At 40.0% G+C, this 16689-nt stretch overlaps 1 protein-coding gene across 10 annotated transcripts in view; it reads right to left on the bottom strand.

Moving 5' to 3' along the window:
- lrrfip1a (leucine rich repeat (in FLII) interacting protein 1a) overlaps nucleotides 1–16689 on the bottom strand; it is a 55003-nt gene that overhangs the window by 27701 nt on the left and 10613 nt on the right. For all 10 annotated transcript variants that reach the window (XM_042425962.1, XM_042425963.1, XM_042425953.1 and 7 more), the window contains exon 2: nucleotides 4028–4114. In XM_042425962.1, the coding sequence (XP_042281896.1) occupies nucleotides 4028–4114 (87 nt within the window). The remainder of the gene's footprint in view (nucleotides 1–4027; nucleotides 4115–16689) is intronic.

The raw sequence follows: 16689 nt of genomic DNA, 5'->3' as shown, positions 1-16689 counted from the left end.
CAGTGCAGACATACTTGTGTCGCAAGAATAGTAATAAAGAAAGACACCAATTTCACATTATTCCTGCATTAAATATCCTTATTGCTCTGAAGGAAAAAGACCTTAATAGTAACCAAATCGACCAACAACAACACCTTGAATATTCTCATCCAACTGTTCTACATGAGCTCCAACACTCTCGGTTTTGACCTTTGACATCTAGCTACAAAATATGACCTTTTCCACTTTTATGGACAACTGTGGGAATCTACTAGAGCACACTGTGGTGCAGAACTTATCGATGCATAGCGCAGAACAGACATAACTGGACTGGAGAGATCCCCTTACTTATCTCTCTTTACATGTCTGGGCACTCAATTAGCAAGTGAGCCAGACACCGTCATAAGCCCATTCATCGAACAAGTTGCACAATCAGCTTACATGTTTGTGCCCGTTCTATTCAACTCACCGAGCTTCCTTTTTTCACTGGAGGGGTTCCCGGGCGCCCGGAGAGGGCAGCCCTCAGCCCCCTCCCCGCCAGCCGACGTCCGGCCGTCCTGCTGCTGCCCCTCAGGGTACCAGGAAAGATCTCATCCTTCAACAGTCAGCAGGTAAGACCACGGCTAGTCATGTAGACAGGATCCCAGTAGGACGGAGAGCTGTGATATGAGCTTAGAACGAGAGAAGCGACCGCACGGTTCTCGCCGCTATAAAGCCAATAATCCACCGTTAAGTCCCGTCTTCGGTGTGTGAGAAAACACCCAGAAGTCGACAACCCGACGGCGGCTGTGAGCGCGGCGACCCATCGCTCGCGTCAATAACACAACAACAACTGCTCAACTGCAGGCTGGACCAAGGAGCACAACCTGCTAAGCTACTTTAGAACTCGGCTAAAGGGTTTAAGGGACACACACACACACAGGGCAGACTCAGCTTAACAATGACCCTTAATCCAGTGCTCATGACTGGTGTGTATGTGTGTGTGCGCACATGTAGATTGTTGTTGTTTGGGCTAAACACCTGTGTTTTGATTACTGAATAACTGGGGGCTGCTGGAATGCTGATTATCCCAGTATACCTTAATGGGAAAAAGTATGTGTTAATATAACACATTTCTAGTGTAAATGAGATCAAAAGGATGGAAAAGTGGTGATTTTTAAAAAGGCAATGTGATGGTTTTAGGGTTGAAGCAACGATTATTTTAATTGTCAATCAATCTGCTGACTATTTTCTTGTTACACTGATTAATTGAGAAAATAGAACATCATAAAAAAATAGAACAGCAGAAAAAGTCCCTATATAACATCTTCAAATGTCCTGTTTTGTCCAACTAACAATCCAAAACCCCACGATTTTCAATAAACTGTGATGGAAGACCCAAAAATGCAGAAAATTCTTACATTTAAGAACCTGGAACCATCACATATTTGGCATTTTTGCCTAAAAATTACTTAAACAATTACTCGTATCTCAAAATCGTTCTTGAATGTAATTTTCTCAATCGACTAATCGACTAATCGTTGCAGCTCTAACTGGTAAATACTGAGATACAGTAGGTATCCTTCAATATCTCTGGTTGTATCATATATATTATTAGGCCTCAGTGGTTAATGTTGTATATCAATGAACAGGGCTACTTTATGTCATTCACAGTATTTTTGCATCAATGTGATAAAGTACCTTTATTTTTCAGGTATTTAATTTACAGGATTTGCCAAAAACGGTCCTTCACATATGGATATTCAATCTATCTATAATCACTATCACAACAAATGATTACATATATTGCGATTGATGATTTTTATCCATATTGCCAACAGACAACATGTACTTTTTTTGTTTGTACAGAAAACTAGGGAAAGTTCCAAGTTTCTGGGGTCTTAACTCCAAAATCATCTCTGGACACAGAAATCAGGGAACCTTTAATAGTTTCAGTTGCGACAGGTGAGAGGCAGAAGTGTGTTAGTGTGTATGGGATTACTGCGAAGCTAAGAATAGGGAGCTAGGAAAAGCGCAACTCCCCATGACACAGATCAGAGGTGCTAAACTGGAGAAAGAAAAACTTAAGTAACACACCACTGACCGGCAGTCCAAACACACAGACTGTCCAGCTCTGCACCTGTTTCAACACAAATCAGAATGTGGTGCTGGTGCCAACACCAGCACTGGAGGTGCTGGAGGATACAACACAGATTCTTAAGGTCTCTTTGGTCTTGATGTGCACTACATATTAGCATTTTATTTCTTTTAAATAAAAAAACTGCAAATTTCCACTTGCTGCCTCTGAATAAGACCTAAAAACTCTAAAAGGAATCACTCAGTTACCAATTTTGGTTGCCAAATAGAGACAGTAAATACTACTAGCACAGCTATACTAAGTAGCCTATGTACTATAGTTATCCAAAGGCAGGGCATGTATAAATAACCTTATAAAACCAAATGCCCAGGTGAACTTTTACCCATACATGTACTGTGTAATCCTGGTAACCAAATATAAATATCTGTAGCATTTTATTTTGGAAGACCTGACCTGAAAGTCTCAGGGGTTAAAGGACAAAGCAGGTGTTAAAACACGTCACGTCTTTCATCTCCAGAACATCTTGTTGTTTTAAGAAGAAGTCCGATTAAGCGTTTTGAAGTCTTGGAAGATTTTTTTTTTTTTTTAATTTGGCCTGAGATAAACTGGAAAATGTTCAAACCCTTTTGAAGGAGTAATCAGTGAGGCTCTTTGAGGACTTCCGTCTCATTACTTTGCCAGACTAAACCCCACAGCGGAAAGCCACGCTGTAGAAAAAAATGTCATTTAACCTCATTTTAACTTGTTTATTATTTCCTACACCAAAAGGAACCTTCTGACTAAAAAATAAAAGGACTTCACTTGGTTCTACTTAAGGTTCACTGCAAGTCTCCCTCCACTCAAACATGTGTTTTTGCTTGTTGTTGTTGGATGTTCGAGCTTCCAACAAGTGTTCAGAATGACACTAGAAGACTGTTTTCACATGAATTTGCTGAAGTTGTTAAAGTTTCTCTGTGCTCACCTTAAATTTCAGCTTAAGGCCTTTACATACGAGCGTGATTTATGACATCACAACTACTTCAATCATGGTCCAGGATGCAACTTACAAAAGTGTGATGTGTAAACTTGAAGCCCTCAGTGCTAAAACACTGAGAATGAACTTTACAGTGAGCTAGGACACATCTTGTGTCCAGCAGCTAAACTTTTAAAATGAGAAATTGTGAATTTTTCCATCAGGGAGAAGGAACAGATGTCATTTTAAGAATTTCTATCCAGGTAATCAAACTTTTTTTAGTGGAAAAAACATGACAAACTATTAATATTTAAAGCAGAGCACTTTTTCCAGTCTTAAAACATGTCTGGAGGGGATATTTAAAAATATTCTTGTACAGTAACTGTTTTAAAACAAAAAGGGACTTTTTTAAAAAAAGCATGTAGAACAAGTTGAGCTGCACAAGTGACATTATATCACCAATATCTAAAATATTCATTACTGTTCATGTGATTTGGAAACTTAGATTTAGAAAATGACATTTTACCACAGATCTGATTTATTTGTTGATCCTGAATTTCTTCTTATTTACTTACTTTTTTTTTGGCACTTTCTACAGATGACAATATGACTGTTAGGAAAGTTCCAAACAGTGCTGCTGTTTCTACTCTGTTTACACCTCTCTGACCCGTGACCCACAGGATCAAAGAGTCCCAGCTTAAGAGCGTAAAGCAATGCAGACAGGAAATGCCTTTGGTCTAGGGAACCAACAAGACTGCTGAAAATCCCCTCGTTATTTATGGTAATGCATTTTTAAGCTTTGTGACGTGCGCTGGAACCCAGTGTGTAAAAGGTGAAATATAATAAGGCTGCATCAATATATTGGACCTCACTTCCTGGTGTCGTCTGATAGATGGGAAACTCCTGCAAAACCTCCTTTAAAATGTTTCATATTAAAAATTCTTTGTGATTAAACGGCCGCTTTCCAGTTAGCCGTAAGGTGTTTCTTGTGTCACGGGGGTTTTAAATGGGAGTGATACCTCTTTCTGTTGTCTCTCCAGCTCCTTCATACGGATCTCTCTGGCCTCTGCCCTGGCTGCCCTCTTCGCTGCCAGCCTGGCCTCGGCCTGAAGAAATAGAAACAAAGGGAGAAAGTAGAAAAAAAAAAAAAGGAGAAGTGAGATTGATTTGGGCTCAAGTGGTAAACATATACACATCTGTAAATGCTGACCAGATGTGCAGTTCCTCGACAGAGTTCTTATGAGACATGAACTTTGAGGCTCATTGTTAGGAAGTAAAATCGTTAGAATAAATTCACATTTTCTTCAGCGGTGCAGCTGTCATTCAACTCCAGATTCATATCACAGGAGTTCATTTTCAGTCTTGTACACAGCAGTCTATAAACATAGAGTGATATCAAGTGTCCTTTAAACTCTGAATAGAACAGTGGACTGTATTTATGTATGTATGCAATCCTGTGAAAATCCATTTAGACATGTAGCCACAACAGTGTGTAAACGTGTGTATGTATTTATATTTCTGTATTTGAGGGCATTGCCTTTGCTCCACTCAGCACTCGGGTAAGAGCAGGGCCTTTTCCTTAAAAGGATCTCTCTCAGAGCATGTACTGTATGTGTGTGCGTTGCAGCGTGTGTGTGTGTGTGTGTGTGTGTGTGTGTGTGTGTGTGTGTGTAAGCATTTCCTTCCTCTAACTTTGTGGTAGACGCTGTGTGACTGCAGCCTGTTCGCCTCTAGGCGGGGTCACTGTAATCCCTCCTTCCATTGCACTAATGCATTTCCCCCCAATGTCAATCACCATGACCGAGTAACAGGAAAACACAGACAAAGAAAAGAGTGTGTTTCTCTGACACAGGGCCTGCACCGAAGGCAAACATGTCCTCTATAGAGAAACTTTTAGTCATGACTCACTTAACTCTGTTCACACAAGCTTTATCCTTCAGCCTTCCCTGCCATGGCCTGTTGGTTTTTCACATTTAGCCATTTAGAATCTGAGAAAAGAGGTAGTTTGGCTTCTTGTATACCTGAGTTCATTCCCTGTTATAGATCTGAGAGTCATTTTACACTTTAAGATGAACTACATCCATGTTGTAAATCCTGTCTGCACTCAGGGTGAATGTTAAAGTCTTATATTGCAAAGTATTAGAGCTGCAACAATTAACCCATTAGTTGATCAATGGAAAATTAACTGATCATCAGCCGACAGTTTGCTGTTTTTCTTGTCATATAAGACAGTGAACTGAATATCTGAAGGTCTTGAACTTGTCAGTTAGACAAAACACACAAACTGAACATTTCATAGTGTCCTCTGAGAAACTGTGAATGTAATTTTTACACTATTTTTTTTTTAACTTTCCATAAACTAAAGGATTAACTAAGATAATCAGCAGATTAATCGAAAATGACTGTTGGTTGCAGTCCTACAAGGTATTTTAGAGATATGTTTACATATTTATGATGATATATATGTTATGTCATTAAGTGATTGGCAGCATTGTTTGCCTTCATGCCTGATTGTGACTACGCTGTTTTGCCTTCAGCTTTCCCAATTTGTCAAAAGTTTTGATTTAAACAGCTTAACACTGTTAAAACCATAATATGACACATTTTCATTGCATTCAGCCTAATAAGTAGCTTTGCGAGACAAAGGTGAAGAATTTTGTTAATACTCGTACCCCGTCATACAGAGACTAACACTAGTGGAGCAGTGAAGTCCAGCATCAACAAACAAGTCCTGCAGACCAGCACACGCTGCAGCACTTTAAACAAAACCTCCTACAACGCTGGTTGGGGGGGGGGGGGGGAGAAAATAACTCCAGACTGGTTATCTTAACTGCAAGTTGTTTATTATTGCAGTGGAATGAGTGGTGGTTTGGCACACAGTGCACAGGAGTAAGAGTTTAAAAATAGTGCCTCCATTTCTATTTACTCAGCAGAGAAAAGGTTTCGAATGAAGAATTGAATCGTGACGCCAAGAATCTGAATCGAATCACACTGTGAGATTCCCAAAGATGAGTGTAACCACCCTCGACAGTGATGTCACAGTGTACTGACACCTCTACATCACTGCAGACAGGTATGGTGTTAAACCACTGGAGCAAATCACTATTAAGTTGCTCTCTAAGTTACTCGAGTTACTTTCTCTTCTCTAAGTTATGGTAAATATGACGTCTTTGGAATGATATACGCGATGACCATCTGCTTCAATCTCCACTTAAATGTCTCAGAGAAGGAGAAACTGGTGACAGACGCCGAGTATATTAGAACAGCAGGCTTGTTGCTGCATCACTAGAGATGCTTTTTGCCCCGCAGTAAACTGTGTGTGTGTGTGTACTGAGCACGTCCTGCTTGTGAATGTGTGTGAGCGGGTACCAGGAAATGCAAACAATAAAATAAATATTTCAACTAAAAGGTCACAAAAAGCTCTTTAAAAACAGCCATGTGAGTGATGACGGAGATAATCCAGCTGTTATCTCTGTGGCTCTCTGTCAATGATTCTTAACATTTACGCCCATAACTTTCAGAGAGGCAACAAACTGCTGGTTAAATGTAACTCTGTGTTGACGTGTCTACACTGGGGCGTTTGGGTACAGGGTCCTTTTTTGGGTTTTTTTTAATCTTATCCCTCGTGACCAAAGGGCTGACTAAGTTGCATTGTCAGAAGAGAAACATGACATCAGTCTTTTGGCTTCCAGCGGCATAAATACAACTCTTGAAAACCTCCGTTTGTGTGACCACTTTGCTTTGAGGATGATGGAGCGCTGGCACTCTTATTCCATCTAACAACAAACTCAAAAGGTTAAGAGCTTTTACTTAACCAGGTTGTCATTTGTCGCTAGTTTGCATAAGAAGCTATTAAGTTCATTAAAGGATTAAACAGCAATAAATAAATAAATTCAAGGACAGATTAGTGGATATCATTAAGCTTGGGGCAGAAATGTTTTACAAACACTTTTACTGCTCTAAATAATTCAGTCAGATGGCAGCGATGGGAAACAGTGCCACATACAATTCAACACAATACAATACAGTATGTGCCAGGTCATGCACACAATCATATCACATTGAATAAGATTTTTCCTGTGAACAAAAGTTGACTTGACAAGGTCCGGATGCAGAGAACCTTACCTAACAACAGCAACTACCCTTAAAAGTTATTTCAATGTCTATTACTCATCTATCACAGTTGATGTTTGTCACATCGTCATGTTTTATTCTAAGAAACACAATACGGCTGAGTCAAGTCAAAGCAAACACTAAAAATACGAAGATCGCTGCGAGTAGGACCGCAGTTATTAATAATTTGGTCAAAGGTGACGTCTTCAGATGTCTTGTTTCGTCAAACCAACGGTCCAAAAATCACAGATATTCAGTTTACCATCACATATAACAAAAGGAAAACATTAGATCACATATGAAACCAGATAATTTCTGCATTTCTCTTTAAAAAAATGACTAAAACAATTATCAAAACAGTTGCAAATTTCTTTATCTGGATCCCCATCAGCTTCCACAAAGTGGTCGCTGGTCTTCCTGGGGTCCACACAACAACAGCAACAATATAAAATCATACTGATCAATAAAGCAAGAAAATGCAGCAATCACTGCAGCTCTAGTTGCAAAAAGGTGCAGGAGTGTGAACAATTGCAATGAAAATGTAGACCACAAAACTTTCTCTTGTCACTTATTGGCTGACGGGTGACAGACAGTGCATCTTTGCAGAGGTTGAGCTATTTCATTGTTCTAATTACTTTCACCTTGTATCTGCATCACTGACCCACCCCAACGCTACGAGTCTCATTCCTTAATTGAAGTACATAGAGTTCTAAATGTGTTTCTCGCTCCTGAGTAATGTGTCTGTTTCAATCATTACTATGGCCAAAGTTTGTCTAAACCCACCGAACATTATCTTACAATACAGTACAGCATCTGGTGTGTAGTTAATTTATTTGGACCATGTAGAGTTATATTAAATATTTCTTTATGTCCTCTTGACTGGCACCAACAATAACTTGTTGTATCGTCTGATGGAGAGAAAGTGAAGTCAGGTTGGGGAGGAAAAGTATTTAATAAGAAGTCAATTTTACATCCCAACACGATACATACTTTGTTTTGGGATGGACGACACATTATCACACCACTGTCATATTATACCTGAGCTTGTTTGCCACACATGTGTAACAGGAATCAGTCTTGGTCATTGGTGCATGTCTGCAGATGTCATCAAGTCCAGCATGATAAGTGCAAAATGAAATGTAAAGCTAATGGAGTATGAATTCAAAAGCAGTAAATTAACTATTTTGAAAAGACCCTGTCCGTTAGGGTTTTATTCTTGCCGTTTTATAAACCGTCAGCATCAGCACCGGTAATTTCAGTGGTAAATGTCTGACTGTAAAAGCCCCTCAATACCTCTTGAAACTGAGAGGTGTGAATGATTTAATCATTTATACACACTGCACTTCCTTTTTTCTAAGCAGAACACACTCGTTCAGGGTATTTCTTGACAACAGATGCGTTTAATTCGAGGCTAATCGAAAAACAGGCTGGCTGGAAGTCGACTGGTTTTACAGAAGACAGTAAGAACGAAACGAAAGCCAACGTTGCTCATTGCTCTGCATTGCTCTTCTTCCATCCAGCTGCTCCGCTCTGCTTCCCCCGTCTGCAGTCTGTTGCACTTGTAATAAGATGATTAGAAACCTGTTTACGTGTATGCATGGCAGGAACATCTGCAGGAGAAATCTACCTGAGGAAACCAGGTTTCTCTCATCAACTACCTTGATTAGCTTTCTTGTTTACATGACATGTGAGAAATCATCTTACAGGTGAAAGCCAAATGTAACCCGGTTACTAAGTGCATGTAAACTCACTGAATGTGTGAAAATGCTGTAACAATTAAGTGTTTAAAAGTTGGCTCAACATTCTTTACAGAAAATAATTACTCACCTGACATTACCTGAGTTCACCTCCACCCACCTGGTCTATTTAACATATGCCAAGACAAATATTGCCTCACACACACACACAAAACATGTCAGTCTGGCGTTTAAACTGAAACTAATTCTTGAAACTATCTTCTCGCGGTCAAATTACACCACAATACGAGTATCTGTAAGCACTGGAAACCCTGGACAGTGTTGTTCCTGTGAGTTTATTTATATTGTAGCTGCCTCTAGTCAGAAACATTCACCTAACTAGGCCAAAAGACAGAACTGGACGTCTTTTTTTTTTTTCCCCTTCCATTATGGCTATTTATAATGACCTACATGGACTCGGGTTCTATCAAAACTGTTCTAATTCAGCCCAATTTCAATGGGGTGACTCTTCCTCCTGAGAGTAAATGAGCTAGTTCATTGTGAAAGCGGATGCTCTGACAAAGATTTATTATTTGGGTACAACCTTTGACATGGTTTAAAGTCTGACAAAAGTAGAAAAAAAAAAAAAAAAAAAAAAAAAGATAAGGGTTGAAGGGAAGGTTGTTTTCAAACATATTGTGCAAAGGTGGATTATGTAACACAGTATATGTTCTCCTTCCTCTTAACATGTAAATCTACCAAGCAAGAGCTATGAGATGAATATTCACACAGTCAGACCTTCTTTTATATTACAAACTTGTAAATCCTGCTACAATCTACTTTACTGGATTTTAAAAACATATAAACCAAAGTTCACTCTTAAACCTTAAACCTGCATTAACTGATCTATTGGGCAGCAACACTGACCTATCATCACCTTTTAAGTTGATATGTTGAACTTGTTAGCAAATAGTTGCTTATTTCCACATCCAGCAGTTACAGAGCAACATTTGGAGTCGTGTTTCTGTCCACCTGGTGAATATTAGTCCAATATTCACTCTTTAAGCTCTTGTTTTTGTTCTCTACCAACATCTGAGGGAAATATCTGGCTCTTTAGCTGCTAAATGCTCCACTATGTTCACCAGCTAGTCTACAGCTAACTGTCTCGGTGCTGAGCAGGTAGTGTACAGTGGCTTTTTAGAGCTTTTTTCCTCTGAAAACAGCCCAAAACAACACTATGAGAGCACTGAGAGTGAACCAGAACAGTAAAGTTGCAGCCGGACAGATAAACAATGAGCTGAAACTCACCATAAAGCTCTGTAAAGCTGAGGGGAGCTGCAGAGTCATGTGATGCATTTTTATTATGAAAAATATAAAAATATTAATTATAGCCTTTTTTAAGCCACTATATGATTAAATTTCCTCTTGAAAACCTCATGACAGAATTATTTGAAAGATGCTTTTTTTGTTTTTAAACTGCGTTTGTGTGCAACATAGTGAGGTGACTGCAGACGACAGATGTATTGGCCTGGTTCCTATCAAACTGATCACGTCACTACTGACAATCTCTAAGGGCACAAAGTTTTTCCAGTGCCACAGTGACTGAATGCCAGTCTGGTCTGGTCCTGTCTCCGGAGAGAGCTGAGTTCCCACGCCCTGAATGCCAGTCTCTTCAGCAACCAAAATGGACGGGTATTTTAATGACCATAAGAGCTGACAGGCGGGACAAAGAGAGCACACAGAAATAACTTCTGATTTCTGACCAGCTGGAGGTTTGACTCGTGCTTAAAATGAGGTGGAACCATTAAGTGGATTCACACACACACATATTACTTATTATCCAGTTGAGGGTGGTGATGATGACTAACTGAAAAAAAAAAACTTGTTTCCTCTTTGCAAAATCTTATAAACCTCCCAGATGTTGCCTAAAAGGGTGTGGCTGCTACAGAGCTCGGCTCATTCTATAGCCACAGACATGAGTCAGCTGAACGGACCTCGTTTCCTCACGGAGAGCAGGAACGGATAAATAAGCCCTTGTTTCCAAAAAACCATTAAAAAATCTTGCAAAAAAAAGTTCATAGTTTGCACACGGAGCAATGAAAATGAAAAAAACAACACAAAAGCAAAATAAAACAGAAATAACACTGATGTCACTATTTCATTATAATCAAAAAATGCATTATGTAGATTTCATTTAAGCAAACAATTCTTTATTTTGTAAAAAGTAAATTGACAAAACAATCACAATCTATAGAACACTGTATTTATTAGTGGATGGAGTTTGCTCAGTTGTCATGGAGACAGCTTTGTTGACATGTGAGTAGCTGTTATAATTTCATCAGAAGCACCTCTAAAGACTTCTCCTCCACACTGGCGTTAAAGGTTAAAAATGAAAGTTCATTCTTGACTTTGGAAAATATTAGTTTGACAAAATAAAATTCCAACTAAAAAAAGTTCACTTTTTTCCCCCAACAGCAATAATAAACCAGTAAGAGGACACTGAGCTGGAATACTTTTGTGAAATCACTCGATTTTTAATTATTAAAGTCGATGTCTGCTGGATGAGCCAAATCTGGCCAAATAATATATCAATATACAGCATGCCAGAAGAGCCAGAAAAACACAAAAATCACTAAAAAAACAAGCAACAGTGGCATATTTCCTTCTCAGTAACAGGAAGATTCAAGACAGAGCAGGATTGATAGCCATCCTCTCGTCATTTAGACTAAAAAGACCATCTGTATGTGATAAATCACTCAGGAATTTGTGGTTGGGCTATTCTATTCATAATCTACAGCCCCTTCCAGACAGGCACCCGGTCTACGTTAATCTGCTGGTGATTTAACACGTCTGTTTGACGTCTAAATAATAAGGACTCTGGTCATTTTTATATTAAAGTCACGACTGAAATCTTACGAGGTCGAATCTGGAACATTTCTGTAACATTTTCAACACAAGTCTGAAGTGAATGCTGTCAGGCTGCAGCAGCACAAGGTCAAACACGCAGAGAGAGAGAAGAATGCCATTTCACCTTCTTACATCACTGTAAATTTAATATCTCTAATGTACAAAATTGCTTTAATAAACTAGGAAACACTGTGAAAGTGCCAATACAAAAGGCCTTGAGGAGATCGATTTTCTCATATCGGATCAGTCTACATTGAATTTGCATTAACACCAACTGTTGAATACATTAAAACCCACAAAGCAACATGTTTTACATAATTAGTTCAATGCATGTGCATGTTGGACTTTATGAAACATCAGAATTCACTCTCTAATATTGTTAAATGATGAAATGAAGCAGTGGTGAGCATCTCTCACACTCACAATTGTCATTAAATGTTCAACAGCCAAATAAGTTTTAAAATCTATCAGTAAAAAAAAAAAAAATGGCTTCATACTTGCTGTCATAACATTTTAACTCAGAGCTCTCTCTCTCTATCTCTCTCTCTCTCTCTCTCTCTTTCTCTCTCTCACTAGGTGCCAAATATTGTGCAAACAAGACATTTCTGTTTAACATGTCATGTCTGAATAAATACATGTCAAAATGACACATCACTTTAAAAGATAGCTCATGTATTAAACATGAATATTATATCAGCATTTCTTACTGATCCTTTCTAAAGTGACAGTTGTACAGTTACAAGCATTCACACCTGGACGCTGCCCAGTACAACCAGTCTGATCTGTTCAGCTTCACTAGAGCAGTTGGGGGTTTAGTGCCTTGCTCAAAAGGTACCTTGTTGGTAGTAATTAGGGATAAAGTGGACTATTTTGTTTATAACTGAATGTACCTGATGTTCAACCTCCTGCCTCCATTCTAACATACTGTTCACATACTGGTCAAAACTTTTAGAACATCCTCATTTTTCCAGTTTTTATTTAAATGTAAGCAGTTCAACTCCAGAATGACCTGAAGGCCTTTTCATACTTTCCGTGTTCAACGGACAGCTGAGTACTTGCACGCGTTCCCATTCATCCTTTTTTTGGAGGTCCATGGACAGAGACACGTTCCACACGTGAGCACTAGTAAACAGAGTTTTAAACTCCAGTCTGTGAGTAATACAAACTGCTGTGCAGTGTTTCTCTCATCAGCCTTTAAACAAAATAATCTGTTACTCCAACCAGACTTGCTGATCATATTTCATTGCCTCACAGGCACTTTAAACAACACCCACAACAACACAGCCCCTTGCATTGTTTTACACAGGACTGTTTTCAGTCTGAGTGCAGCTGGGGAGTTCCTGTTTGTTACTGAACAACAACAACAAGGAAAAGTGACAGCTTGATGAGAACAGGAGCACAGTACATACATACAGTGGACGAGACAGGCGTTCCTGTTCTCACTCATGTTAGTCACAGATGTGCTTGCTATGTGTAAGTCTGTGTGGTCACAAAGTTTCAGCTGCACGCAGACGTCTGCAGGGGGCCTGCGCAGACCCTCGCAGACGTGGACGGATGATGACATTCATGTCACGCAGACCAACGGGGACCCTCACACCCATGCAGATGCAGAAAATATAAATTGACTTTTAAATGTTACAAAGTAAGCAGTACACTGCCAGAGGTTAAAAAAAAGTTTGAGTTACCAAAAACAGAAAAATAATGTAAATTCCACTTATAAATAAGGGATTTTCAGGGATCAAGGGATTAGTTAACAACTCCCAGCTTTTCTGCAGCGATGGATGTAAATTAAGCCCTGAAAGTTGATCCAAACAATTCCTACAAGTGTCCTTCTGTTGATTACTTACAAACCCTCTGTCTGTTTAAAACAGAGGAGGAAGCCTGATGGTCTGGGTTCATTTTGCTGGATCCAGAACTACCTCAGAAGAAAAGAACAAGACGGTGGGCATCATATCATGGGATGGCTACGACAGTCGCTGTGCAGGTTTAAAATGAACTGGACAGACGGTTGAAAGCAAAGCAACCTGCAGGAGATGAACTTTCCAAACAATATTTGATATGTTAATTTCAATAAAAACTGGAAAAATCGAGGTGTTTTAAAACTTTTGACTGGTACTGCATAAGTTGCATGATAAAGATCATGATTAATAGCGAGTTACATTCATGATGTGCCCTCAACTGCCGCTGTCCTTCTGCCTGCTTCCACTCACACAACCATGCAAGTCAACCTCAGGCTGCACTACAAACACGTGGAACAGCTGTAGAGCTTTCAGTCTTGCAAACAAACTGGTTAGCAACTGTGCGGGCTACTTCAGGCCAGGATTAAAATAAATAGTATGCTTCAGACATTTCTAAAAATACAACAAGGGAGGCAGCTGTGTTTGAACAGTGAAGAAATGCGATGCAACCAGCAAAAAACTATACGTTCAAGTTTCCCTCAAACTTTTAAGATCCTCCTGAGATCCAGACATGGAAGAATCAACAAAACGTCTGTGTAATCTACAGTGACAGCACATTAATATTTACACAACCAAGACAGTAAACTATGGAAACTATGAAATCAATCATTCAATTAACAAGCATGACACTGGACTTTATTCCTCAGGAAGCTTTGTGCCTGTGATGTAAAGTATGTGACCGTCTGAGAAAGAAATATTTCAGTTACCCACATGTTTCCTATTGCTTATATACTCGTTTCCTTGTGGAAGTAATATGAAGCTTCTTGTAGCCTGAACACGGTGCTTCAGGCAGAAGCAGTTTATGTTGCAACTCCCACTGCTACTAAAGCATCATGGGAGTAAGCAATACCTTACAGGAAGTTACGCAAGGAGCTCGCACAGCACAGCGAATAACAAGAGATCGGTTGCAGAGAGGAATTTGTATGACATGTTTATTTCCAAAAGATGATTTATTTCTTCATGCTACTGTCATGGCGTCACACGCATTAGAACAAATACAGTTTACTCCTTGCCTCTGGGTGTAGGGGAGGGTTATACGCCTCGCTCACTGGCTCACTGACAGGGTTTGGTAAAGCGATATTGTGACTTCAAGAGGCACCCCGCTGATTTTACACATAAAGTTTATTTTACTGATCACAGGAGGTACAACTTAGACTATAAAAAAAGAGCATAATGTCTTCTGTGACTCTGAAAGAGCTTTCTAAAGTCTGAAGAAAAAAAGCAGCCCCACAACACTCCTCTTCTCTTCTCACTATACTGGCTCCACGTTACTGAGCAGCTCGCATCCACTCAGAGACTCTGGTGCTGCTCCTTCCTACCTCCGAACCCGTGGTCAAACCCTACACTCTGCTGTGACCGCGATGTCACTCTGCAGACATTGTGGTTGCTCATCTCAGTCAGTGATCTTCTCTGTTCTGACCCTGCAGTGATGAACTCCCCCACTGAAGTCAGGCCCATCTTTAACTTCAGGCTGAAAGCTCGCCTTCTCAGACACCCCCTGCTAGCACTTACCTCCATCTAATCTTCATGCAGTTGCACCGTTTTAGCTGTTTGTTTGCAAGGGTTGCATGACATCTAGCTCTTGTCTTGAGTCTGAATGCACTTATTGAAAGTTTCTTGGTATTGCAGGGATAATCGTATAACCATTCTGTATTTGCGGGTGGTTGCAGATGGCTGTATGCATGTCCTATGGCATGTTATTATGGACTTACCAGACCTGAATATCTGTTTCACGACGACTACATATTTTTCCTAAAAAAATTCACTTAATCTGGCATGTCCATATTGTTGCCATTTGAGAAGCTGAGCTTGAGCCGAGAGGCCGGAGAGCTGAGCGTCAGGAGAAGGGAAATGAAAAAGTATCTGAAACAACAAAAAAGAAAAAATATAGAATCTAAAAGAAGTCCAACAGACTATAAAGTGTTGATTTAAAACACAACAGCATCGGGCTAAAAATGAAAAGCTTGACCATCACTGCTTTGCCACCAAATATCGTTAAGTGCATCGCCAACCTTCAGTGTACCTGATTTGATAGATTGTAATACCTGCGCTCGACTCCCATCCAGCCCCCGCCCCCCCCCCATCCCCCACGCCCCCCCCACCCCCACTGTTCCCTAAGCTTTGGAAGAAACTCCGCCATGGTGAATAAACAGGAAGGAGTTTGTGATAACAATCATGCATGGGCTGTGCACGTAATGATGTCATCAAGAGGAAGCCAACACACACACACAGCCTCCACTTCCTTTTAAGGAGACATGAGTCAGCCGAGCAAAGGCGAACTGAAGCCGATGGTTTGTGTATATATACACACACACACACACACACACACACACACATATCAGGAAATACACAAGTGATTGTTTGGGCCATTAATGTTTGTTTAAGCACTTCATGGCATAATGGGTGTTCACTGGAAAATGTCACTCTGCTTCGGCCAAATTCTGGGTGGCACAGCTGTTTCATTAATTTCAATGAAGTGGAGAAAACTCTGAATGTCTTGTTTAGAAGTGCAGCTCATTAAACATTTTAATTAAAGTGTTTTGGACACAGTTACAAAACATTACTGTTTATTCATAGTGCATACTTTATGAACTGTTGGCTGTCATTGTAGAAATGTGTGTTGCTTGTTCCCCTGCATTACAGATGAACTTGGCTGTGACTCCACGAGGAACTCTGGATTTTCTGGCTCATGACTGTAAGTATGAAAAAGGGGATTGTGTGGTGGGCTTCCCCTTCCTCGCCGTCGAGCTCCAGACTAATCCGCTCTTAATACTTAATTCTCTTCAAAGCTTCACTGAGCTTCTGACAGCCACCCAGCACACAACCTGGCAACTTAATCTCCCAGTTTAAATTGTTTTCTCGAACTCGCGCAGACAAAATAGACCGTCGACAGACACCTGAGGAGCCGCTGACGTGGACTGAGCGCCGCCGGTGGAGGATTATGGATCTGCTATTGATAGCTAAAGCGAAATATTACAGAAATCATACGAGTTATGTGATTTATGTGAAAACACATATCTGTCCCAT

This window comes from Thunnus maccoyii, chromosome 11 (genome assembly GCF_910596095.1).
Source record: "Thunnus maccoyii chromosome 11, fThuMac1.1, whole genome shotgun sequence".
In the NCBI taxonomy this organism is placed as follows: Eukaryota; Metazoa; Chordata; class Actinopteri; order Scombriformes; family Scombridae; genus Thunnus; species Thunnus maccoyii.
Note: the sequence above shows the minus strand (reverse complement) of the source record. Positions and strands in the feature narration are given on the sequence as shown.